Raw genomic sequence first — 27369 nt, 5'->3', positions numbered from 1 at the left:
GAGTGTTGTTCAGCATGGGGGTGAGTAGAAAATGAAGGCTAATCATGTTTTGGGTGTACTATTCCTTTAAAACAGGCTGACTGAAGAGGAAAAGAATTAAAGGTATTGTGGAGGATTTTCTTAAATTTTTTGAAAGCCCTCTCCACTTACAGAAAGTGTGCAAGAGCATGCACAAGCCAATTTTCCTCATGCATGCTCTCTTTAAAATTTGCTATTCTCATAGCTGATACAAGCTTACAGTGTCCGAACGATTACTTCCCTGTATGTCCACTACGCGGTTGCCGATGCCATCTTTGTTATTAGTTGCCACTGTCAGGTAGTGACAATGGGTCGGTGTGACAGCAAATCCTATAAAGCTTTGCGAAGATATATCTTTCTCTTATGAGGCCTTTCTTTTCTTCTCATACACTTCGTAGACACTGTTTCTCTTATGACCCTCTGCCATTTTTAAAGTACCGCGGTGAGAAAGGTGAGCTTCAATGACTGTCTAAAACCATATCTCATAGAAAAAGACAGTTAACGGGAATAGCATGTAGCACAGCCTTATGTAAAGCTGTTACCAGAATGATTGACAATTAGGAGGACCACTTATTTAGATTATCCATCCGGAAATATAAGATTGTCCTCTATACATTTAAGGTATTGTAAAATCCCATTCAAATCAAGACCTCAGTATGACAGGAAGTGTGGCTAGACCTTAATGAGCAGTTTCTCTTTCTGCATTTAGATTAGTTGTGAGTCATTTCTGCTAATGGACGTCACTTGAAGGCATACACCTTTCAATTCATGAGTGCTTTTTTGTTGTGGTCATCTTCTTTTGTTTTGAATTGGTACATTTTTTAAATTTGGATATATTTTTGTATTTTGTCCATTTTAATCTAATACATAATCTGTGTTCTGTTTACAGCAATTATAATTAAATTATAATTCAAAATAATCTTTTTGGGACATGTTGCATTTTACTGTAATAACTATCCAGGTGTCGACAGCGCGAAAGCCAGCTGCGTAGAAGCAGATTCATAGGGCAGAGAATCCCCAAAGTATCTAACCTATTCTATCTCCCACGATAAAAGGGGAAAATTCTTAGGGACTGGCTAATATACAGCAGGTCAAAAAAAAGCCATATTTTGCCTGCCGTGCTTGCTGTTCTCTTATAAAGTAAAGAAAAGATCAACTAGTGCACTAAATTCAATAGATAGGATGAAAATACCCAACATAAAATACAGAAAGCTTCATGAAAGATTTTCAGTGCATGAAACAAACCATGCAGAAAAAGACCGGGCCAAAAAGACTGTGGTGTCCTGGGTCCTAGCAAAGCTGACTATTTCAATCCACTATTCATTCCCAGGAAAAGGCTTAGCAATATAGTTGTTTTGGGTTTTCTTTATTGCTGCCCCACATCTTTGGAACGCCCTTAAGGGCTTTAAATATTGAGGGATTTACAAAGGAGTTTTAGAAATATTCTCAGCAGAATACATTTTTTTAAATAATTGAAGCATTTTACCAGCCTTTAATTCCTTTAGTACTGCTTAATGTTTTTACGCATTCGCATTTTGAGATCCTTTTGAATGAAAAGTGCATTATTAATGTATTATTATTATTATTATTATTATTATTATTATTATTATTATTATTAATAATAATAATAATACCTAGTATGTTAAGATGTCACACACTAGTCAATACAACTATTATTGTTTTTTATTGTTTCATTTAATCTATTAGAATCTCAGACATTAAATAAAAATGTATCATTAAACTTTTTCTGCCTGACACTTCATGAGTAATACTTTGCGTATCCTGTAGAGGGCGACAATAAGTAGTCCACAGTTTTTTATTACACTGGTCTACTGTTATTACAACATTCTGCTTTTACATAAACCTATAGGTCTGCAGTTGCAAAAGAGTAAATAATAGCTAGATAGGCTGACTTAAATTAAGTTTTGAGCAAGAAATACTCTATATATTTAGGTACTTCTAAAATCTTGAAAATCTGCTAAATGCCTTAGAATTTAACATTTTGGGTGAGAATTATTTAGCAGATGTCAACTGTAATTAACTGTATTTTATTGACCAGGTATAGTTCAATGGATGTGTTTGATATCTTGGTTTATCTAATAAAAAATGTACATTAGTCTCATCTTGGTTATTTATTGCATTTGATCAGATTTATTATGCAACTGACTGCAACATTTTCCCCACAAAGACATCTTCTATTTAGTGAATTAACCTCAGCAAATTTAAAAATAATGCTCCTGTCATAATTTGTCCTTCATGGTTTGATGTGGTGTTTATTTTTCAAAGACTATGAAAATAGTCCAGCACAAATGCAGAAGTAAGTGTAATTTATGATAGTATGTGAGCGCAGAAGTTTTGAGCAAGAAATATTCTATATATTTAGGTACTTCTAAAATCTTGAAAATCTGCTAAATGCCTTAGAGTTTAACATTTTGGGTGAGAATTATTTAGCAGATGATGTCAACCATATTTAACTACCAGGTATAGTTCATTGGATGTGTTTAATATCTTGGTTTACTGTATCTACAAAATTTTTACATTAGTTTCATCTTGGTTATCTATTGCATTTGATAAGATTTAGTATGCAACTGACAGCAAAATTTTCCCCACAAAGACATTTATTTATACTTGATTTATCTATTTACTGTATAAACTTGAGTAAATTAAAAAATAATGGTCTTGCCATAATTTGTCCTTCATGGTTTGATGTGGTGTTTATGTTTCAGACTATGGAAATAGTCTACCAGAAGTAAAATGCAGAAGTAGGTGTAATTTATGATGGTATGTGAGTGCTGAAAGCAACACGTCTTTTCTGACAGTAATTGTATGAACTTGTCCTTGTCAAAAATGTGTGCATTCTTATGGCCTTGCATTAGTTCACCGTTTGAGAAACAGATTTTTTTTTCTTTTACTTTAAATTCAACTTTAACAATTACTTTAATATCTAAAAATCATGTATAAAACATTAAAAAAAAATAAAGTTTACAATAAGGAATGAGTCAGGGTGTTGAATTAAACTTGAGCCGAGGTGGTAATATGTCTTCTAACGAGCGCGCTCTGGAGGCCTCTAGCTTCGGGAGCGCGCCCGCGCGCAGGGGCGGGGCCGCGCGCAGTCACTGCAGCCAGGGATGTGAAACTTGTCCCGGATATTTACCTAACTCTACCTGGCCTCTCCGACGCGCCCCGTCCTGTGCTCCTGACGGCGGACACTCGGACGGATATACCCTCGGTCTCTGACGCGACACCGCCGAGGTAGTACAGCTTCTTTTTGCTCTGTTTTGTAACATTTTTCTCTCTCTCTTCCCAGAAAAAACTTGAACTTGTACGGGAGCCGTTGTAGCGAGCCGCCCCCGAAACACGACCGCCCAGTGGTTGGAGGAAAGTTTGTCCGCGGTGTGTTCCCGCCTGCCTGGGTGTAGCTGTACGGCAACCCGGGCTGTTAACAGGTTCCTTGTTCAAAGTACAGCGAGGTCACAGCAGGGTTCAATGCTCGGAAGCCTGGAAACTAAAACCTGGGCCTGATTTCGGCCCTGTTTACTGGAGGATATTTAAAATAAAACAGATTGTTCTCTAGTTCAGAGGAACTTGGGGAAATAAAAGCTAAAATGTTTGTTTGTTGAACTTTGACAAACTTCACCTCCATCACGATAAGATGCAAAGCAGCCAGTGAGTTTACAATCTCCCCATAATAACCAACTTCCTTTATAATCTACTTGTAAATTCATTAGATGGCCGCTTGTGAGGGGATTATTGTGGAAAAAAAGGCCACTCAACTGGGAACAGCTCAGTTTTAATATATTCAGAGTGTGTCACCTTGTTCAAACATTAACCCAGACCCTTGTGTGTCCTTTTTTTTTTCAGAGGGAGCCAGATCAACCCACCTGGAAATTCAAGACAGGACCCATGTAGGGACACACACAGACACACATGGGTTGGATGCACTCAAGACAGTCAGGGCATGCGTCTGTAGTGAATGTGATTATTTTGTATGTGTTTTGCTCCCAGGAGAAGTGCTGGTGATGGGGCGTGTTCAAATCTGAAAATGTTTAACATTCTTATCATTCAGCTGCTTTCGAAAGGCGGAGAGATGCACACAGAAAGAGAGAGAGAGGGAGGGAGGGAAGAGACATGTTCAGACCCAGGCCAAATAATAAGAGATTACACACAGTCAGTCACTCCTTTGCATTCACAGTGCATTACTCACTTCAAGCTGAATCTGCATCCAGCAGCATGTATTAATCACAGTGCAGTGTCATCCCAAATGAGGCACCTTCATTGGAAGGACAACAGCTTGGGAACATCTGACACTCTTGTGGTAATATATATGTGTGTGTGTGTGTCCAGGTCCCCTCTCAGCAGTGAGGCGAGGGCGGCGTGTTTGTCTTGAAGAGGGAGGCAGGGGTTACCGTGGTAACAGACATGCCAAAGCCGGACCTACTCTGCCTTGTTCAGCTGCTGGACGGCACCATCGAGACCTTCAGAGTCAGCGTACGTAACACTTGGAAACGTGCTGCTTTCGCTATGAATCTCAGGGATATATGGCGCTCTGATTCATCTCTCCCCCTCCCTGAAATCCTCTTGAAAGACATACTCTCCTTCAGCTTGTGGGATGCTTTAAATGCCATTTTCCGCACATACTAAAGTTTATAACAATACCTCTTTAAGACAAGATCTTTGAGCAATCTGAAGATGTGTCCACTGTGATCATAAAGGGATTAATATAGTTAGCAAGAATACTCAGCCGGCATGATTTATGGGGGAATAATGGCTCGAAAGAGTGCCAGGGAAATCTCCCAACAACACTATACCTCCACCGCCAGCTTAAATCCCGAATAAAAGGCGAGATGGAATCATGCTTTCATTTTACTTTCTCCAAATCCTTACCTACTGTTGCAGCGGAACGTTTTTCCTGTTCTTATTAAATTCTAGTGATCTTGTGATAATTTAAGCCTCAGTTTTTAGTGAATAGGTAATGCAAGTGGTACCTGGTTTGGTCCTCCGCTGCTCTAGCATCTCTGCTTCCAGGTTTGAGGTCAGTAGAGATCAGCCAATACATTTTTATTTTAATTAATTTATTTTTTTTGAAAGCCGGTCCAGATGCGGATTATTTTGACATGAATCTGAAGGATCCCCAATATTTTCTGATATATTTTGGACAATTCTTGGAGCCGATATTGACCTTTTTGTTTCCCTACATGATTAAAACTGACACCATGATAACAAATGTTAAATAGTCTCAATTTAACAAAAAGGATACATTTATTAACAGCCAGACAAAAAAGTTAAGAATTAAAAACTTAACTTCAAATGCAAAACAACTTATCTGCTAATACAATTAAAAAAGATGCTACTATCGGGCCAAAAAAAGCATCCACCGATGTTTCAGGGTCTTTCTATTCAGGAAATGTTTTTTCTTAGTTCATTGGTTAGATCAAGTGACTGATTAAATATCTGTTGTCTTTAAATCTGACCTCAAGAAGTCTTTTTTTTTCTCCACACAGAGGAATTACATGTACATGACACATTGCTGCCCTGTACAGATCTTTGCGATTAGGATGTGGCCTACTTTATAATCTGGTTATAATGGATGAGGAAATATCGAAGTCTCAACATTTTATAGCTTTTGATAAAGAAGACAGGTTTCATTGGAGTCTGTTTGTTTGCTGCACTTTAAATTGAACAAGTTCATCCTGAGTCTTCTTCCTGTAACAGAGATTCTTAGGAAAGACAAGAAGGAGGATGTAGATGAGCTGTAGGTTGCCTCTCAGACCAATGAGAGAAAAAAAAAATCCCTGCTATTACAGTAAGGCAATTTGCTCCTAATGGCCATTAGGAAATTACATTTCAGCCTGAATGTGTATCATCTGTTTATGTGCTTTTATTCACTGAAATTGACAATCAGGTCAATTCATATTTGTTCATTCTTAATTTGACTCGATCTGTTCGCGTTAATTCCTAGTTAATCCTACTCCGTGGTTCTGTGCAAGTAAGGAGTGAACAAGTTGCAAAATCTAAATAAATTCATTATGAATGAATTCCAGGACCACATCAGTTCATCAGGATTAAGTTGAAGTGCCAAATGATTGAAAAGAAAAAAGTCTCTTTCTGACAGCTAGGAGACCTGATTTGATTTCCACCTTGATTCAGAGTTGCTGTGAACATGATGGTGACAGTTGGGGAGAAACTTTTAAGGGGAAGACATAACCTGCAGAACCAGATAGAGGATCTGTTTGATTTAATTTGTTGGGGTTTGAGAGGAAAATGTTGAGGGCGCCAAGTCCAAGTGTTGCTCTTTAGACTGTCCATTAAGCTCCAATAACTAGTATTGATTGAAAATATATGGGTAATAAAAAAAATGTTTCTGTGTTTTGTGTTTCTACAACAGCATAAAGCATTCAATTTATCCAGATTAAACACATTTAGTTTGAAATTTTGTGGCCAAAGACGTGCAAAAAAAAAAAAATTTTGGTCTCTGAGGTGTTTGCAATGCAACACAATGTGAAAACCAAGGTGGAAGGTACACTATATGACCTCAGTCTAAATGAATGTAGTGTTCTCCCCAATTTACTAATATGCACAAATAAGCATCCAGGAAATTTGGCTGGCTGTGATGCCGGTTTCCTCTTGCCATCTTTCAGAAGCAGGATGAAGGCGTGGTTCTGTTGGACCTGGTATTCAACCACCTGGGCCTGCAGGAGAAGCAGCTCTTCAGTCTGCAGATCAGAGAGTCGAGCACCGCCATCACCTCCATCACAGCCAACACGCTCTCTCCAGTGAGCTTACTCTTCATCTGCTTCATATTTGAGCTCAGATTGTAATATCTTTCTCTTACTGATTGTGTTTATAACGTAGGGGGTTCTTACATGAATGTTTGTTTTTCTTTGCATTGCTATAATGGTTCATAAATATTTTTTTGTTTTTGTAGAGATGGTTAGAGCCAGAGAAGCCCTTAAAGAAGCAGATAAAAGGTATCTCACTTATTAAAATTTCAACACAATATACATTTAAATGCAAAAACTAAGGATTGTAGAAAAGAGGGTTACATTTTTGGTTGAATAGATAATAGGCCCATTTTTAACAATGTGATCATCTCTGCAGGTCTTGCTTCCCCCTTTTATCTGAACTTCAGAGTGCGATTCTTCATGTCCGATCCTAACTCTCTCCAGCATGAGCAGACCAGGTTGGTACTGTATGCCTCCCTGTCATTATATAGCAGCAATATGTTTCTGTAAATGGATTCACATATTACAGCTGTTAAGATAACTGTTAAAATACTCAGTTCACACATTAATGTCACATTATCAGGCTGTTGATAAATCTAATTAGTGATTGATGTCATGAAAAGGCTCACTGGGATGTTGCTAATACTTTAGGATTTAACAAGAAATCTGCATTTTTAAGAAGCCCAAAAAATAAAAATGTTTCTCTTTTTTTTTTTTTTTCTTTTTTTTTTTTTAAGGATAAACTTTATTTAATTGTTAAAGTGAAAAAGTAAAATAAGAATTCACATTGGTATGGCTGCTGGGTAAAAACCTCTTTTTGGTTTATTTCCTAATAATCTTAAAAAAACGACAACCTTGAGCTCTGTCAAATCAGACATTTAGGCTCATCAATTCTTCCATGAATTGTGTGACATTTTCCTCTTGAATTTGTAGTTTTTTTCTTTCTTTTTAATTTATCTTTCTGGTACCCAGTTAACAAAATCCGATTACTAGAGAATTGTTTTCTTATGTTCAGCCATAGTTTTTTAATTGTATTCACACATTATTTCTAGTTGATGTTGTGCTAAACCTGTTTAAGGAGTTTATTGGGAAAAGCCTGTAACAGAATATGTGATCTGATGCTCACTTGTGTAAGCATGTGTAATTCTTTCTTGATATTTGCTTCAGATACACAATTAAGCTGAATTATATAGTCTGTTGTATGGAGGATGGCAGGAACTACAATACAATGACTTAATAAGTTATACAATAGTTATTTAAATCTGTCATGATTTTATTAAAACTAAAAACAGAATTGTTTTAATAAATATTTAATTATTTATATGGACCCAGTTAATTATGTGAGCCTCAGGGGAATACATAGATTTTAGTTGAAGAAGTAAATATATGTATTTCATGATAAAATAAATTATTTAATTTTCCCGTTCTGAAGCACACCATGAATTAATTTTAAATGAAATATCTATCAAAGTTAAGGAGGTGAATAGAAAGGCTGATGTCTGATTGGCTGCTTCTCACTGACCAAGATTAGACCACTTCTTCCTGGTTTTCTTTTACTCTATAGTTAAACGTTTGCTATAAAAGTTGTAAATTAATTTTCTAAGACGTGTTGTCATTTATTTACAGCAATAAATGGTAGCGCTCCCCACAATAGACTCTCTTATAGTCTTATTAGATATAGGTATTCCTGACTAAACAATTTTTTTTTATTGTAAAAATCTTTTTAAGTTATTTCCCCCCTTTTCAGCGATATATTGACTTTAGAGTCAATAGATATATGAGAGCAGGAACACAAAATAATTAATTGAATCATGAAATAAATATATTTTCTTAAAATAAAATAGAAATATGTTATTATAATTAGTTATATATTTATTGAATAAATTCTGTATTTATTGCTGGTTTTAAGAAGTGAACGAATCATTTAAGTAAATATTTCTTAAGTTATTTAATTATTGCGTCGTGACACTCATCACCCTCCATGTTGTTTGTGTTAAAAAATTTTCTGCATCCAGCTCTTCCCGTTTATTGCTTCCCAGTTTTTCTATTGACAAATTTCTTTAATAAAATTTTAACCTCTGTTTTCTGTTGCTTTTTTAAACATTTTTTTGTCAACATAATTTTCTGTCTGCTGTTAGCTGGACAGCTGCTCAGAGAAACTGATGGCTTAGGTTGTGATACGATTCATGAAATTGCAAATTTGGCCAAATCCAGTATTTTGACAATCTGTTGCAAAGTACATCACATAAAAAAGTGATCAAGATAATTAATGAATGTAAATAAAATTTTCACAGGTTTTACACGTGAGGAATATAGTCTGTTACTGGTTTTATTCGCTTTCTGTCTGTAGCAGAAATCTTCTTGGAGAAAATAGGAGGAGTGACCCTCTATGTAGCATAAACAGCTACCCTGCAATGGGAAAACGTGCAGCAAGCAGGAGATTAAGGATTTAGGTTATAGAAGTTCCAGGCGATGAAGGTTTTGTGGTTGTAGAGTTGAAACATACCTGATGGATAGTTGATCTGGATCACGCATTTTTCCGGTCTGTTTTCATTTTGTTGGAAAACGATTATTTTCTTATTACTTTAAGACTAACCTGAATGTTTCAGACGTATTAGTGGTCCACAATTCCCATGGAAATTCTTATTTTAAGTCTGTAGAAAACACCTCATACTTTCTGTCTTCTCTAAATATTTCATTTAGACATACTTAGAAATACTTTAATAACCCCTCTGGGATTATTAAAGTATTTCTGATTCTGATTCATTGCAGTTGTATCCTCTGATGGCTGAGCTGCCGGTGTGCCTAACAGCACCAGCGTGTCAAAGAGAGGCCTTTTCAGGGTATGCAAAACAGGTGTGGGCTGATAAACTTCCTCTTTTGTTGTCCCCTGCAGGCATCTGTACTTCCTCCAGATCAGGAGCGACATCAGGGAAGGACGGTCAGTTGTCTGGCTGCACAAAGAGGGTCTCATCCTCCTGTAGTGCTCACTATTTGTTTAGCTGTGGAGCGTTCAGTGTGTAATCACGGCGTCTGATTGCAGGTTGCAGTGTCCGCTGAGTGCAGCTGTAGTGTTGGCTTCTTACGCGGTGCAGTGTGAGTCCCATCTCTCCTTTAAATTAGAAAATAAGATGATTAGCGACTCAGTGACAGCTGCCTGAGTGAATACCTCTGGGAGGCCTCCATCAGTGGTTTTATCCAGCAGTTGGTGGGGTTTCATGTCTCCCTTTATATGATCAGTGTATCTTTCCATCACCTGCAGCGGAGATGGGGGATCATTCTCCATCCAGACAACCTGGGTACCTTTCAAAATGCCACTTCATCCCCGAGCAGGATGAAGACTTCCTTTCTAAAGTGGAGGATCTGCATCCACAGCACAAGTACGTTCGGTACCTCTAATGGAAAGAACAGCAGGTTTGTTGCACAAACCGGTTCTGGAATGTAGCTGTGTGTGTGTTTGTTCCTAGGGGGCTTAAGCAGAGTGAGGCGGAGCTGTGTTTTCTCAATACTGCACGGACGCTGGAGCTGTATGGAGTGGAGCTACATGCTGCCATGGTAATGTTATTACTTTGGTTATGCTTTAACTTAGGAAAATTTTGTGGTTTTATTCTAAATATTCTTTTTTTTCTCAGTGGTTTTGTAACTTTTTTTGATCAAAACTTCAATTCTGTGCAAAAGTGTTTAGCTTTTCATTAAGAAACATTTGCAATGCAGATAAAATATCCTTAACTGGGTTAACATGAATGCAACCTCAGGTGTAAAAGGCACCATTGGTGTAAAATGTACACTATTTAATCCAGAGTTTTCCCATCTTTCTGTCTCTCAGGACACCAGCGATACACCTCTAATGGTGGGTTTGGCCTCGAGTGGCGTTGCTGTGTTTTGTAACATGATTTGCTCCAGTTTCTTCCCCTGGTTAGTAACGCCACAGCTCATCCGTTTCGTTTTTGGTTTTGCATTTCTTTAAAAATAAATGTGACGCCTCCAAACAGGGGGAACATCATCAAGATATCCTATAAAAGGAGGCGCTTCGTTGTACACCTGAAACGTAAACACGTGAGTCTTTGACTTTATAAGTTCCCACTGGGCACAGTTACAGTAAATGTGGTTCTCCTCGCTCTGCATGGTTGGCTGGTAAAACCACTGTTGATCAATGCGATATTTACTATTGCTTTTTCGTTTGGCATTGTTTCTGTGGGTAAAATGAAATACTTTTTGTGCATTTATAATGGAAATGCATAAATAAACGTTTGTTTAGAAATGCAGAAACTGGTTTGTAATGGTTGATAGCTTGAGCCAGCAGAATTGAATATAAAAAATATGTAGATAGAACAGTGAACAGTTTTTATTTAAAGCTAAAAATGCAACAAACTTATTTTTGGTTCCAGTACAGCTTCAATGCACTAAAGACCTTTAACTCTGAGTCGCAGGGGGAGACCCAAGACTGTGAGGTGTCCCTGATGCTGCCCTGCCCCAAAACGTGTAAGAACCTATGGCGGTCCTGTGTGGATCATCACTCCTTCTTCTCCTCCAGCCGGACTTCCAGAACTCCCAAATACAACAGCAGCACAGTGAAGGGATACAAACAGCTGATAACGCAGCACCTGGGCCTGAGCAACAGTAAAACTGAAGAGTGAGCTTTCAATTTATCTTAGATATTTCCTTTTTTCTCCCTCGCATTAAAGCTGCTGCTCTCTAAACATTTGACTCTTGAATGGCAGTGGTCCGGTGTGCCAGAGGGTAGTTGGAGGAATGGTGTGGAACCCAGTTCTCAGAAGGTCTGTTTCAGCAGAGCATCTGGAGACCAAGAGTCTGCCCTCCAGATCACCGCCATCAACCCCCAACTGGTAAAACGGCTGCTGCTTAATGTAGGAAATATGTTCTCGTAAAATGAAACGGTTGAAACCGAACGATTATGTTGCAGGAGAAGTCCCAGAGTCCGCCATGAGATGAGGAAGCCCCGCCCATCGTCGGTGGAGCTCAGCACGGACCTGAAAGACATGTCGGAGGGAGAGGATGTCTTCTACACGTACAGGGCCTCTGTGGGCAGCAGTAAGGACAGCGAAGGAGACGCATCGCCTCATCAGTGCGTATAACAGAAAACAGTCCTGCTCATGCAGTGCCGTAGCAACTGTTAATGTATTTTTATAGCAACATTATGTCATAGTACACATAATGTTTTTTCTCTTTCATGTTTCCTAAGAGTCCATCTATTCAAATAAATGTAAATATTTACCTGTATTCTCATAAAGGAAAATGTTTTCTCTATTTTGTTTTAATATTTTTATGATGTTTTATGTTTTTCAATATAGTTAAGTTTTTTTTTCATGGCATCATTAGGCAGTCTTTAAATTTATATTATCAGTCAGAATGAGGTGATACAAACATTTGTGGGTGCTATATGTGAAAATGTAACTATAAGAGTCATTATTAGTCAAAATAGCTGCTAATCTCTTGCTCATATTTCTTTCAACAAGCAAAGAGAACTGTAGGTTTTGCAACTGCCTGAGGTACAATTTAACTAAAAAAATAAGAAATAAGGTAAATTCCCTGGCAAGTTTAATCAACATAATGCCTGTTAGTGGTGTGAATAAGCAGTGAAGGGGCAGTCATCTTAAAATAAAAAAATAGATTTGCGGAAATTGTGATAAATATTATTGAGATAAACCTTGTATGTGCCTTTTTTTATATGTTTTTATAACCAAAAATTAAATCTTTTAAAATGCATGAGGGCAGTTAAAAAATACAAGCTAATTACTTTTTTTTATAGCACCAACAAGAACTTAAAGGTATATTGGTGGATTTTCTCTTTTCGGGTGGATCATCAAAATAAGTGATCCTCCTAATTGTCAATCAATTTGGTGATATGTTCATGTAAAGCCATCCTACGTGCTTGTCCCCATTTTCCCTTACCGGTAACAGGTGTTATGCCAAGAAATACCTACCTGCCGTGAGTTACCTCCCCTCTCGCATATTGATTAGAAAATGGATTTGAAATCTGAATGAATATAACTATTGTTAATGTTTTCCTATTTCTTATACATGGATTCCCTAAAATTTAGAGTTTTGGTGGACAGTTAAATTCTAATAAATATGATTTTAACTTTTATGAAGGCACGTTTAGTCCAATCAATAGATTCTCTGCTCAGTGGATAAAAATTCCCGCATTTGTTATAACACCATTCTATATAATTTCTGACAAAACATTAAGAATATGTTTTAAAGTTCCCTTTTTCATTCATATTTCAATCCGTTTTTTCATCAATGTGTGAGAGTTTAGGTCGATGCACGCTGCCGCGACAGGGGAGGTAAGGCTCGGCAGGCAGGAAAATATTAGCATTTATCTGTCAACCAAAGCGTACTTTTACGGCATTCACGCATAAGAAATATGAAAATATTAAGAATATGTTTAAAAGTTCCCTTTTCGTTCATATTTCAATCAGTATTCTCATGAATGTGCGAGAGGGGAGGTTATTCTCGGCAAGCAGGTATCACTCTGCATAACACTGGTGGTGAGTCTGACATAATGGAAAATTTGCAAATCTTCTTTTGGAAAGTAAGCTTGTATGAGCGATGCAAACACCAACTTTCTAACTGAGCGTGCATGAGGAGAAATGGGCTTGTGCACGCTCTCACATGCGTTTAATAGGCGTTCCCTCTCGGGAGCGAGTACAGTGTTGAGCATGTGCTTTTTTTTTTTTTTAATGGAGTGGGCGGTCTTTTCACAAAGTAGCGAAAAACCTCCACTATACCTTTAAAACTCTGTACATCCGCATGAATCCACCTTCCTTACTATGAAACATGTTGCTGGCGGCATCATGCTGTGGGAAAGCATTTCTGCTCTTCAAAAGACTTTAAGCTTCACTACCGATCACAAATCCGGTCCAACTGATTGATCTTGGATCATTTTGTAAAGACTGGAGGGGAAAAAATTACATTTCTAGATCTTTAAAGCTTGTAGAAGCATACTGGAACATTAGCAGCTGTAATGGCTAGTGGAATATTTAGAAACCATGTATTTCCTTTCACTTTTCAATTATACTCTACTTAATAACAAGAGCTATCACAAAGAGCAGAAGAGCTCTGTAAATGAAATCAGCTGCGCTTTAATGAACCCTACAGCCTCAGAGTAATCTCTAATATTGTGCATCTTTCAGCTTTTCTGGTTCCAACAGTCGGGGAACTGGTGAGGGTTTGTTGCAAGCCGAAGACAGCATAGGAGAAGATGACAGCCCACCCTTCTACAATAAAGTAGTTCTTTTTTCTTAACAACTTTTCATTACTTTGTGCCTGTTCAATGTGCACATTCACATACAAGTTCTTGATGCAGGATGCTCTTGGTGACGGTGACCTCATGCTGATATGCATCACTCCAGACCACGAGGGCAAATTTGGCTTCAATGTTAAAGTACGTCTCTGTCTATCTTTTAGTCACTTATTTGAATGTAAGGGTTAATTGTTCCCCGTATTGAGTAAGTTGTTGTACTCTCACCAGGGTGGAGTGGATCAGAAGATGCCTCTGGCAATATCACACGTTAAACCTGATTCCCCGGTAAGATCATTTACACAGATTGAAAGTCCAATTGAAGGAAATGTAAAGCCAGGGTTGTTCCCTGCTGTCCAGGAAAAATCGCTGCTCTCTGAGTTGCTGCAAGGTCAAAGAATAATCCAGGATTACATCATAGAAACTAAAGGGCTCTTTCACATTCTGTTATGCTGATGTTTAAGTCCACATTCAGGGGAACACTCAATAACAATGGAGTGTGTGAAAGCGATAGAAGACTAAATCAACAGCTTTCTGGGGGAAATAATGTGTCTGTCTCTGAAGCTTGACAAAAATATGCTCATAACACAGAAATGAAAAGATTGAATAATCTCATTTAGTTTTTGGCAGCATGCTGAGTATTTTCCCTGCCTGTGGGTCAGGTATCACATTATCACCCTGAAATTACATTTTTTTTCTAATGTAAGAGGCTGTTTTAAATGTATAACTCCAAAGAATCTGCCTACATATATATATATATATATATATATATATATATATATATATATATATATATATATATATANTATATATATATATATATATATATATATTATTTATTTATTTTTTTAAGAAAACCCATACAGTATGCAGAAAGTCAAAACTGATTAAGAGCTGGTTTTCACCTGATGAAAGTAGATGGTTTAAGTCCAACTTTAGTCCAGGTTACTATCTGTTGATATTTTTGATAGTTGTACAAGAATGTTTTTTTATTGTTTGTTTAGTTTTTCTTGTATCTCAAACAGCTGGTGGTCATGTAGATCACTGGTTCCCAATTTTGGGTCTGGGTCCTCTTCAGTGGTCTTGGATCAACAAGGAATCCTGTAACTTCTAGATATGTCCCTGGTCTGACACACCTGAATCAAATGGCTGATTTTCTTACTATGGCTGCAATCAAATTCTCCAGAGTGCTGCTACTGACATATTTGTTTCAGATGTGTTCAAGCAGGGATGAATCTAAAACTTGCAGGACACAGGCTCTCAAGGACGGGAAATTTGAATCTTGCACTATACAGAAGTTAATCTAAAGAATTAAAAAGATAATGTCCAGGCATATTTATTAGGGCTGGGTAAAAAAATAGTTTTTGAATCCATTGCTTTACATTTTTGCAAAATCGATGTCTAGGGAATGAGATCGATTAAATTTATAGTGACCCGCGTGACGTTTACATTTAAATAAGCAGGAAAGATGCACTCAAGATTACTTCAAGCCAGACAGCTGCAAATATAACCAATATTTTGACTGAAGACATTAACAAATGGGGGCTGACCAGAAAACACCCTGTAGTTGTCACACAACTCTGCAAATATGGTTTGTGTAATGAAGATAATGCAGCTCATTAATGTCTGCTGTGTCATGTCTGCTTGCTCGAGTGAGGCTTCACTTTTTCACTTTTCAAAAACAAGTTTGCTCTTATGAGACAGTTTTGTTCACATCTCATGTTTAAACTGGTCTGATTTACAAGTTACTACTTTGTGTTTAATGTGACAGGAAAAAACAAAATACATGAGTATTTTGAAACACAGTTGAACCACTTTCATTATTGTAATAACAGATCGAATCAAAATTAATCGATTTAGAACATTATGAATCAAAATCGAATCGATTCAGGACTTTGGCGAAAATACCCAGCCGTAATATTTATGTAAAAGTAGGTACGAATATGACCCTTTGTAAAATTATAATACATTTATTTTGAACATTTTTTTAATGTTTGTATACACACCCAGTGGTTAGAATCAATAGCCTATTCTGATGCTATTTTATAGGTCATAATCTGAGAGGTTAAGGAAGATGATCTAATGTTTTTTTATCTGTTGACCCCAGGAGGTCACTTTACTTTACTTTACTTTAATTAATTTTTAATCTGTAGTGCTCATTTTGAAAAAGAGCTAAGATAATGTCCCCCTGTCAGTTTATAATTATAGCCAAGATTACTCACTAGATTATTATCCACTTATTAAAAAAACAATTATAGATACTTCAGTTTTATTTACTTAATTGGAAGTAAAGCTAAAGAATAATCTTTCCTAACCTGATATATATTAGATTTTTGTCTGTTCTTTAAAAAAAAAACTGACTCTGAAATAGTTGATTGTATTGATGGGATAAAAGCTACATTTTGTATTTTTGTTGTTATTAGTATTATATTTTTTTTTTAGGCAGGTCGATCTGAACCAAGACTGCAGGAGGGAGACCTGGTGGTCCTCATCAATGGTCGGGACATTTCTGAGCACACGCACGACCAGGTGGTCATGTTCATACGAGCCAGCCGAGAGTCTCACTCCAGGCAGCTGGCTCTGCTCATCAGACGAAAAGGTGCGCAACTTTGGGAGAAAAGTGCTGAGATTGGAGAAGAGATGCAAATCAGTGCTCGTCACATCTTTGAATTTGTCCCGGTGATCCAGGTCCAGGCCGGGTCATGCCTCAGCTGCAGCTGTCTTTTGCCGCCCTGTCGCTCACCATCCCAGCACAGGAAAACAAACCGCAGTCACCTGGTCAGCTGGACCGGGCCGCCACGTTGGAGGAATCGATGAAGCAGCTAGAGAGAGGGATACAGTCTGGAACACTATCTTTCCATTTTGAGGTATTTCAATTAGTACTGAAAGGGAATGTGACCTGAAAGAGTTGGATACATGTTTGAACATAGTTAAGTGTTTTAATTAGAGATGTAGTCTGAAGATTACGTTTTTTGTGAAGCCTTTCTCTTGGAAAGCAATTATTTAAAAAATCAATTCTGTGAGCTGATATTAACTGTTCATAATAAACAAGGATTTGACATTTCAAACTGGGTTTAACATCTTGTATAAGCATAATTAAATCAGTATATTCCATGGAGAACATACAGTTCCTTTGTGAAAGTATTCAGCCCCCTTGAACTTTTCAATCTTTTGCCACATTTCAGGCTTCAAACGTAAAGATTTAAAATTGTAATTTCTTTGTGAAGAATAAACAAATTATACAAAATCATGAAGTGAAGCAAAATATATTGGATATTTTAAATCTTTAACAAATAAAAAACTGAAAAATTGGGTGTGCATAATGAATTAGTGACAGCTGCCTGTCACTTGGGGTATTTCTCTATCGGTTTTGTACATGGAGACTGAAAATTTTGTCCATTCTTTGCAAAACAGCTGGAGCTCAGTGAGTTTGGATGGAGAGCATTCGAACAGCAGTTTTAAGTTCTTTCCACAGATTGATTTCAGGTCTGGACTTTAACTTAACCATTCTAACACCTGGATATGTTTATTTGTGAACCAGTCCAGTGTAGATGGTGCTTTATGTTTTGGATCACTGTCTTGTTGGAAGATAAATCCCAGGTCTTTCAAAGAAACCAAACAGGTTTTCTTCCAGAATGTTCCCATAAATTTTAACGATCCTCCCTGTCCCTGCTGAAGAAAAGCAGGCCCAAAACATGATGCTGCCACCACCATTTTCGACAGTGGGGATGTTGTGTTCAGGGTGATGACCTGTGTTGCTTTTATGCCGAACACAACGATTTGCATTGTTGCTCAAGAATTTGATTTTGTTCTCATTTGACCAGAGCACCTTCTTCCACATGTTTGCTGTGTCTCCCAGGTGGCTTGTGGCAAACCTTAAGCAAGACTTTGTATGAACATCTTTAAGAAATGTCTTCCATAAAGGCTAGATTTGTGCATATGTGACTGATTGTTGTCCCATGGACAGAGTGTCCCACTCAGCTGTAGATCTCTGCAGTTCATCCAGAGTGATCATGGGCCTCTTGGCTGTATCTCAGATCAGTCTTCTCTTTGTCTGAGCTGAAAGTTTAGAGGGACGGCCGAGTCTTTGTAGATACACAGTGCTCTGATACTCCTTCCATTTCAATATTATCCCCAGCACAGTGCTCCTTGGGATGTTTAAAGCTTGGAAAATCTTCTTGTATCCAAACCCAGCTTTAAACTTCTAAACAGTATCTCAGACCCAGCTAGTGTGTTCCTTGTTCTTTATGATGTTCCCTGCCCTCTAAACACATCTTTGAGTCTATCACAGAGTAGGTCACTTATACTGAGACTTGATTCCACACAGGTAGATTCTATTTATCATCACCAGTCATTTGTGTCAACGTTGGATCATTCAGAGATCCTCACTGAACGTCTGGAAAGTTTGCTGCATTGAAAGCTAAAATATTTACAATATCCAATAAATTTCATTCCACTTCATGACTGTGTACCACTTGTTCCTAATTCACTGTATGTACTCACCTTCACAATGAGATTAACTAAAGGCTGTGAGCATTTCCAAATCCAGTATATGTCTACATGTCTTGTCCTGTGATACAAAAGCTTCCTGTTGAATAGTTTCTTCCATCTCAGCTCCTCATCGACCACATTTTAAAAAACTGCTTACATTTAGCCTTCCCCTCTCAGTCACAGCCTCCACATTGAAGAGTGCTGCTGTGAGCTGGATATTTGCAGGTCAGCTGTGATCAAACCAAAAATCATCCGATTCCTCTGTGCATCTCAAAGTGCTGCTTTTAGGACAGATGTTGTCCCTAATCTTTAGCTGGATGCTGCTCATAACAGCAGCAGTGACCTTGAACTCTTGTAATTCCCATGCTTGTGTATGTTACAGTGCATTTTCACATGCATGTTTGTTTGCGTGTGCATGCTTGTGATTCCTAGAATCTGTACAAGAGGAAGCCTGGTTTGTCCCTATGCTGTGCACGGCAGCCTGAGAACCAGGAAAAGAATCGCTACAGAGACGTGTTGCCTTGTAAGTGCTCCACACCGTGTCTGCATGCCATGCTCGTACTCTTCTCTGCCCCTGGATCCAGCGTGAAATTTAACTCTCGACAGCCCTGCTCTGACCCTCACCTGCTGCTGTCCTGTTCTGTTTCAGACGATGAAACCCGAGTGGTGCTGCAGGGGAAGGACGACTACATAAATGCCAGCCACATCACGGTGAACATCACTCACCTGAAAACCGTCTCCTCTCCCTGTTCCCCTCTCAGCCTAAACTCACCCTGTGTTCATCTTGTGTGTGTGTGTATGTGTGTCTCTCAGGTGGCACCCCCTGAGTCTGGTGTGTGTTTACGTTACATCGCAGCTCAAGGTCCACTACCACAGACCTGCACTCATTTTTGGCAAACTGTATGGGAGCAGCAGACACACACCATCATCATGCTTACAACTCTAACAGAGAGGGGACGGGTATACCATGCTTTCTCATTTGTTTTTACAAGCAGGGAAACAGCTTTTTTTTTGCAGAAGCATCTTAAGATTATGCAACTCAATGTCAGTGATGCATTAATGTAGCAATTAGTGCATCACTACTGGCAAATTATTACATGCTGCGTCAGGTTTCATTTTGATTACAGTGATTAGAGGGGGTTCAGCGGTGATGTTTGCACACAACGATGATCAGATGGCTCAGTTGTGAGTAATTACTGGGATTCACTGTGTAAAGAAAGGCTGAACACGAGTGTGAGCCAGATGCCGATGAGATAAATAATCCGACGCAGGCGAAGAGCGTGAACGTGCCTCTGTCTCAGCTTGCTTGTTGCTTAGAAACCAGATGCTCTCATTAATCGATCATTGTGTCTGAATCTAGAAAAGTGTCCAGAGTTTCTCCTTACTGTCTGCGGACTTGTGTACATGAATTGGCTCTCAGCTCTCGTCCTGTTGCCACTGATGAATTGCTTTTGTCCCCCAGGCTGCCCTTCAGATCAGAGGTGGCTGTTTGAATATGAGTTTAATTACCTGAGAGCGGAGCTCAGCTCCTGCTTGAACAGCGACGCTATACTGAATTGTGTCAGAACTAACGGCATATGTTGGTGATGTCATACGTGTTACAGACCAAGTGCCACCAGTACTGGCCACATCCGCCGGAGGTGAAGGATTATGGCCACTTGTCGGTGAAGTGTCACTCAGAGGAGTGTAACCTGGCGTACGTGACGAGGCAGTTCACTCTGAGGCACAAAAAGGTAAAACTACTAAAGCATTAGCAGTCCCTCGTAAAAATTTTTAGTTCCCTTGAACTTCTTCAGTTGGTGAAATCACAAAACACAATAAGACTTTAAAGATCAACGCAACGTTGTGCTTTAAACGAACTAAAATCCACACAATTAGAAGGGGTAGAATTTTCACCCATTCTTTGGAAAATAGGCCAAGCCTTGTGAGATTAGATGGAGAGGTATTCTAACATGGGCTTTGACTAGGCCACTCTAAACCATGAATGTGCTTTGATCTAAACCATTTGATGGTAACCATGGTAGCATACTGGGAGTTGAACCTCCTTCCAAGTCTCTACAGCTTCTAACTGGTTTTCTTCCAGGTCTCCTTTGTATTCATGTTCAATAGTAGAATACACTGATTTCTGCAGTTGTGATTTCACAAATTTAAAAAGAAAGTTAAAGGCTTATAATAATTTTTCTAAAAACTGAGTTTGCATGGTAAACTAACGAGTTTTTCAAACTACACACAACTCCTCTTTTTATGACCCTTTCAAGAGGCCTGACATTCATGTGATTAAATTAGTCTTGACTGATATATCTCTGCAGGCATTCGGAGAATTTAGCAAAGTTTTTAATTTGCAGCTGTCTTTTCATTTCTTTTTCTACTCAGTCCTTATCCCTAATAGTAGAATTAACGGTGTGTTAAGAAAAAGGTCAGAATGATGACTGAAAAAACATAAATAGTTTTAGGCACTGACAACAAATAAACACTGAGGTCTTTAAGTAATAAAAACCAGCAACAAAATATCTTAAAATGGATTCTTTTCTCCTGAGACACAACACTGGTTCTCCTGTTGGGTATTTAAATGCATTATTGGGTCAAGAAAACTGCTAAACGAACATCTAATCTAATACAGTCAGGTGTGGCAAAGGAAAACTATTTTAAGGTTTAAAAAATAGGTCTGTCTGTACAACTTTAAGAGAAATGACAGGCCTTCTTATAGAGCTATTAAAGGGAAAGTTTAGGATTTTTTAGGTTTTTGCCTAGTGTAAGTGCAGATTAGTTTGTCCCAGAAGCTGAAGCTTAACATCGACCAAGAGGGGTTAAGACCAAAGTGAATAAATATCGTTATAAAACGGTTCCAATCTCAAAAGCAGCTTATCTAAATACTATTTTAAGGTGTTTTACACCTTCATCCCCTTTACATTGAGAGCCTCCTGAGAGTTAGGAGCTGTAAATTGGTGGCGGTGGCGGATTATCAATACTTTCTCCATATGAGACCTGTACAAAAAAACTGACTGCTACTAAAGAAAAGTGCTTTAAAACAAAACAGACTAAAGATGCATAAACCTGCCATTGCCAATGAGTTGGCATAAACCCTTTCAATTGGAGAAACTTTTGAACAGATACTTAAAAAGTATATAAATTTGAAAAAAAAAAACACTTTCATAACTGTGATATTTAGCAAATGGTATTGATTTACAAAATGATTAATTCACCTAAAACAGGAATAGTTTAGTCTGATTTAATATCAGAAAGCCAGAGAAAAAGAGATTGTCTATTATTGTGACAGTGTATGTTAACCTCTGGTTTATTCCAACTATATTAATTTAAAGTCTGTTTGCCTTTAGGGATTTACAGTTTGCCTTTTTTATGCCTTTTTTATGTACGTCAATGTTTTTGGAGTTAATAGGTCAAATTATTCCCTGGAATATTTCGGACAAATAATCAATGAAGTGTAATATTGACTAAAAGCTTTTAGTAGGTGTTTTTTTGTTTTGTTTTTTCCTTATTTTGAGACTTTCCTGAATGAATAATTAATAACACAGGTATCAGCTGCAGCCCTTGTTAAACACCTGCTTAAATCCCTTTCTATGATATCGGCCTGCAGAGTCTGTCATATTTATCTGGTTGTATGTTGCAGCAATGTGTAGCATGTTTATGCCATATGTCACATAGCAGAGCACGCTGCAGGTGGCGGCTTCTGCTGGCACGCTGTCACTTCCGTGTGGGTGTTTTAGTCTGTGTGTGGGTGAGCCTGTGCATTAGTGTGTTTTCCTAATTTTCTCCCCCTCTGCCTGCTTGTGGGAGGCGCTGGGCAGGGCTATGGAGGCATTTTGTGGGAATGCTATGAGTTTACTCCTGATCAGGGTAGATGATCAGATTAAAGGTGCTACCTTCCACATCAGCCTCCATGGTGAACAGGTAAACAAACAGATTACACCCTAGGAGGCATGAAATATGAACATGCACACACATGCATACAGAGATACCACTGTGTGGACCCATCTGCTCCTCTGGCAGAGCAAATTAATCCTTGCATGGAATCGTAGGCCACATGTCTGTTGGAAAAGCCATAGTCAGCCTTTTTTTCTTCCCAGCCTTTCCTTGTTTCTTTCCTCCAGTCTTTCCCTCTATCCTTTTTACGTCTCATTGCCTCCTAATTTCCCTTTCTTATCACGTGGATGTTTTCCCGCAGTGTTTCCATCTCTCAGTAGGGATATTTTCCAAAGGTTGCCTATATTTAAGTTCAGATTATTATTGGACAATATTCTTACTGACCTGCTTTTTCCAACCACTTCTTTAAAACTTGAAGCTAGGTGAGGAGCGAGCAGTAACACACTTGCAGTACGTCGCTTGGCCGGACCACGGCGTACCCGACGACCCCTCGGACTTCCTGCTCTTCATCAGCTCGGTGAGGGAGAGGAGAAGAGGCAAAGATCCGCTGATGGTACACTGCAGGTAGAGTTCAGTTAAACACTCCTGGATTATTCATTTAGCCAGCTACCATGAATTGAACTCAGTTTTTATATTTTGCTCTACCTCAGTGCAGGGATTGGGCGGACAGGTGTTCTGATCACCATGGAGACGGCGCTGAGTCTGTTGGACGAGGGTCGTCCGGTGTTCCCGCTGGACATTGTTAAAACACTAAGAGACCAGCGAGCTATGATGGTTCAGACCACGGTACTGAGTTTGAAAACTAAAGTCTTTCTTCCTAAATGACGCTGCTGCTGTTCGGCTCATTAATTTCTTTATTATGCTGCATGATGATCACCCCAAGCAGTCTTATGCTTCCTGCTTCATTTGAACACAGCATTTAATTATAAGGACTCATCCACTCATAGTAAAAATGTCCTTGTAGTATTGCAGGGTTTGTTTCAACCCACTGCCTTTCTTTTACTAAGAACATGTAATGAAGTCAGAAGGACTGATTAGGCATGCAGGCCAGACAGGCCAGATTTTTAAAATCCCTGAATCATTTCCCTTCCTCTACTACTCCCTCTGAGCTTGTATCGTCTCTGTTGAGCCTGATTTTGATAGCATCTCTGAACAAAAGCTTTTAAAACTGTTAGATTTAACCTGGACTTATATTGCAATTCCAACACAAAAGTATTCCATCAAACATTTCCGTTTTCTTTTAATTAAATAAAATATAGTTTTAGTTTCATGTAACCTTCCACTTATAGATGTTTATGTCTCCTACAGATGTTGTGGAAAACTGTATTCAGTGCCCCATGTGTCTTTTTCTTAACACAAGCAAAGCACATAGTCTTACCACCGTTTTTAGATAATATTTGTAAAAAGAAGTATGATAAAGTAATGTATCCTTTTTTTTTGGTTCAGAATTAGGCTGTACTTTGAGTTGGTCTGCCACACATCCGACCTTTCCTGTTTTCAGTTGTTTGTTATAGTATTTTGATTAAATTTCTTTTCAATTACTTTATGATGAGTTCAAAACGATTAAAAATTATTGCAATAATTGTTACTTTATGAGTCAGTCAAACCAGCCATGGAATAAAGACAGTAAAACTGTTTTTATCCTCATATTTTCCTCTACTTCTGCTGAGGTCTAGGTTTCTTTAAAACATTTCATCTTTTCGATTTAATAAAGGGCTCCTGCAAGAATGAAAATTGAGTTGCAGGCTCAAGATTTTTCCAAGAATCACCTTCAGCACTTTTCAAAGAAGAGGCGGGGGTGGGGGGAGTCCACCTCTCTGACTCTCATTAATTCACAGACTGCTTTGGTATTATAGTGATGATGAGAGGCTTCAGTCGAGCATTTGTGACAGAAAGCCGGGCTCTGTAGCTCCTCATTGAGGGACAGGAGAGAGCTACTCATGCTGGGAAAATGTTCTTTTTTGGCTTGGGAGCTACCACCATCACCCATATTTTGAAAGAACACTGGGGCTTCATCCTCTGATGTGCTGATGAAGACTTGCTCAGGTCCTCCCTCACGCCTTTCTGTCATAAAAACATGCACAGTCAGATGACCTTTATCTTTTGTTTATATTAAGAGCAAGAAACTGCATCCTATCTAATTATTGAAACCCCCATTAAAAAAAATGCTATTTTTATCTTTCGGATGATATCTGAACTAGTGCTGCTGCTGCTCTCTGATCGTTTCACAACCATCCCAGAAATGTCACATGTTCTTAGCAAATCCTCAGGGTATTTAAATGACAAACAGACCCGCATCATTACAGATCCTCCACTGTACTTTATCGTCAGCATGACTCGGATGTCCTCACTCTTTCATCCTTTGTTTTACTCCAAACTCACCTGGTCTCATAATCTTGATGCCATCCCTTTTTGGGTTAGAAAGCAAAGTTTTGGTTAGAAACCAATTCACATTTTTGATTTTGGAAAAAGGAAGGGTACTTTTCTGGAAACACTAGTTGAGTTCCCCCCCCTCACCTATGCGCATTTATACGCCCACTTTGCTTCAGACACTTCATGCCCTTATGTAAAGCATTTCATAACCATTTAGGTAAAATAGGGAATATAATAGTGTTTTTTTTTTTTATGCTTTTGATGAATTATGTAGAAATGTGTGAAAAATAATATGAAAAATGTCTCTGACTGTTCTTTTCTGGAGTCCCAAAGCTTTAGAAATAGCTTTATTCCCCTTTTCAGATTTTTTGGACATGTTGCTTTAACATTTTGTAGCCTACTTCATGTTGCCAGAAAGGTTTGTTTGTTTTTTCTTTGATTTATTTCTTCTGCAGGTTAGGCATTAATTGGGGTGTGACTAATGAATCCAATCCATATAAATGTGACTGAATCACAGTTCATTAAATTAACAGGGGTTTTTAGTGTTATCTCACTGGTATCTTCTAATATTGTGTATTTTGCACCATATCAGCAGAAAAAAGAGAGAATAAAAACTAAATGGTTTGACTTTCTCTTTTACAACAAGTCTTTTACAAGTTTCTTTTTTTTCAGCGCACAATACCTCCAGTGTATTTGTTGATCCCTTGACTTGGTGCCAAGTTGAATATCTGAAAAAGCTCAGCATGGATGGATAGAAACATTTAGATATGAGTTTGTCTAAGAGGATATATCTTGATGACCTTGAGATCCATTTATTTTTGTTGAACTTTTGGACAAGCTAAATGTTTGGCAGACTTTTTTTTCTTTTCATTTAATGATTAATTCCCTCTGCACATCTGAGTATTATCCAACCCACCAACATAAAAAAAAGTGTTTAGATGAGGTCTGTGAATACACCAAGCTTTTAGACCTATTTGAAGCACAAAATCAATGATCATAAGGCATTTCAAGAGATTTATTGACCATGTTAACATTATTCTTGTTTTGACTGCCTCTAACATCTTATGTTTCCATTCTGTTTAGTGTCAGTTCCAGTTTGTATGTGAGGCGGCCCTTCGAGTCTACAAAGAAAAACAGGAGGAATCAAAAGCAACGTAATCTGAATCAACGGCAGGACAAGACCAGGCGCACTGCCCTGCCTCTGTTAACAGGAGGGGACTTCTGGAGAGCTCTAACAGATTAAACTCAGCCAGGCTTATGGCAGTGGAACACATTTGATAATGAGAGTGTAACAAGCTGCAGAGCACAGCTGTCTGCGCAAGGAAAGAGTACAAATATTCAACCTAGTTGGACTTTTAAATGCTAAAAGGTACATTAAGCTTATAGAGACTGTGGTCTCCATAGAGACTGATGTAGGACTGACGTGAGCTGCTAATTTCTGTTCAAGAGGCCTCTCGGGAATGATGCTTCTACTTGTTAAGCTACATGTGCCTTAGACTGAAGCCTTCCAGTCTGAATCCATCAAGGACAGCAGAGGCAGAGTCAAACTGTTGTAATTTTGAATTTATCTCTGACTCCTGAGATGAAGAGCAAAGCTGACTAGATGGCTGTGGCAGATATCAAGTCAAGGAGGGAGCAGAGCTGCTTCCTGACTGCCAGAGGTGCACCAGATTCACTGTTCATCACTTTTTAAATTATTCAAACTCTAAATAAACTCATTGATTTATACAGATGTGTCTGCTTCATTTCCTACAGTAGCTCTATGAATAACTACATGGATACAAGTTTCCTGTTCTTTTAAACAAAATAAGGATGCTAACTCAAGTGTGGTATCCTATTTAGCCTCCAATTCTATATTGTTGAAGGAATGCAAATTAGCTCAAGTTGTCTGGATCTTAGAAGATACTGGATTACAGGAAGCTATTAAAATTAAATACTGGTTTAGGAATTATAACATCTGTTGCTGAATAACATTAATGCAAAGTTTAGTTATCTATCCATGCTTACAAGTTTTTGTTTGAATACAATCTTTCTAAGTTAATATTTGCAGTCTTAAGTGTTAATTCATAACCTTCACCTACAGTAAATTAATTATTGCATTGGAAATAAAAGTCCCAACGAGGTGGCAAAGTGTTAAAAAGCAGCGTTGGGCTTTAGGGTATTTAGCAGGAGTTTTTAAGTCTTGTTTTTTCTTTTGTAAAACTTAGCTTCGTTTTTTTTACATTTCTGTTTTATTATTAATGAAAAATGTTGAGCATAAATTATAAAGTTTGCTTGTATCTTTAGATTATTACGACCTAAATTTAAATTACATACTTTATCATACAGCTTACACCTTGAGTTTCAGAAGTTATCTGTTTATGATGGCGTTATTTGAAATAAATTGAAATGTCCAAAACATCTCCAAAACAATAAATTCTAAATATGTATTTGACTGGGCTTAAAAGTACTTTCTCTAAAGCAAAATTAAACCTTTTTTCTCTCATGTTAAGGTAGCCTACTCATAACACAATGAGTGAAAGTAAACGTTTATTGCCATAAACAGGCTTATATAAGCATGTATTTTTTAAACAAGAGATTTATTATGTATATTCCGTCCAATCTAAAATTAAAACTAAC

At 38.0% G+C, this 27369-nt stretch overlaps 1 protein-coding gene across 4 annotated transcripts; it reads left to right on the top strand.

Annotated features, from left to right (window-relative positions):
* Nucleotides 1-3130: 3130 nt before the first annotated feature.
* ptpn3 (protein tyrosine phosphatase, non-receptor type 3) lies at nucleotides 3131-26468 on the top strand. 4 transcript variants are annotated; one of them, XM_015370729.1, is made up of 28 exons: nucleotides 3134-3247; nucleotides 3326-3411; nucleotides 3880-3923; nucleotides 4363-4506; nucleotides 6657-6791; nucleotides 6944-6986; nucleotides 7117-7198; nucleotides 9637-9681; nucleotides 9784-9836; nucleotides 10003-10120; nucleotides 10208-10295; nucleotides 10567-10655; nucleotides 10733-10796; nucleotides 11171-11373; nucleotides 11462-11587; nucleotides 11665-11826; nucleotides 13898-13991; nucleotides 14071-14148; nucleotides 14236-14292; nucleotides 16447-16603; nucleotides 16693-16871; nucleotides 18928-19018; nucleotides 19145-19206; nucleotides 19309-19455; nucleotides 20100-20228; nucleotides 22796-22941; nucleotides 23028-23163; nucleotides 25834-26468. In XM_015370729.1, the coding sequence occupies exons 4-28, from the start codon at nucleotides 4438-4440 to the stop codon at nucleotides 25906-25908; spliced, it is 2628 nt and encodes an 875-aa protein (XP_015226215.1). In that variant the 5' UTR covers nucleotides 3134-3247; nucleotides 3326-3411; nucleotides 3880-3923; nucleotides 4363-4437; the 3' UTR covers nucleotides 25909-26468. The 4 variants fall into 4 exon arrangements, with proteins under 4 accessions (XP_015226209.1, XP_015226231.1, XP_015226215.1 ...); XM_015370723.1 differs by lacking the exon at nucleotides 3326-3411 and having other exon boundaries at nucleotides 3131-3270; XM_015370737.1 differs by lacking the exon at nucleotides 3134-3247 and having other exon boundaries at nucleotides 3278-3411.
* The last annotated feature ends 901 nt before the right edge of the window (nucleotides 26469-27369 follow it).

Source organism: Cyprinodon variegatus, unplaced genomic scaffold (genome assembly GCF_000732505.1).
Source record: "Cyprinodon variegatus isolate N-32 unplaced genomic scaffold, C_variegatus-1.0 Scaffold2, whole genome shotgun sequence".
NCBI classification, from domain to species: domain Eukaryota; kingdom Metazoa; phylum Chordata; class Actinopteri; order Cyprinodontiformes; family Cyprinodontidae; genus Cyprinodon; species Cyprinodon variegatus.
The sequence above is the reverse complement of the archived record's forward strand: the minus strand, read 5'-3'. Positions and strand labels throughout refer to the sequence as shown.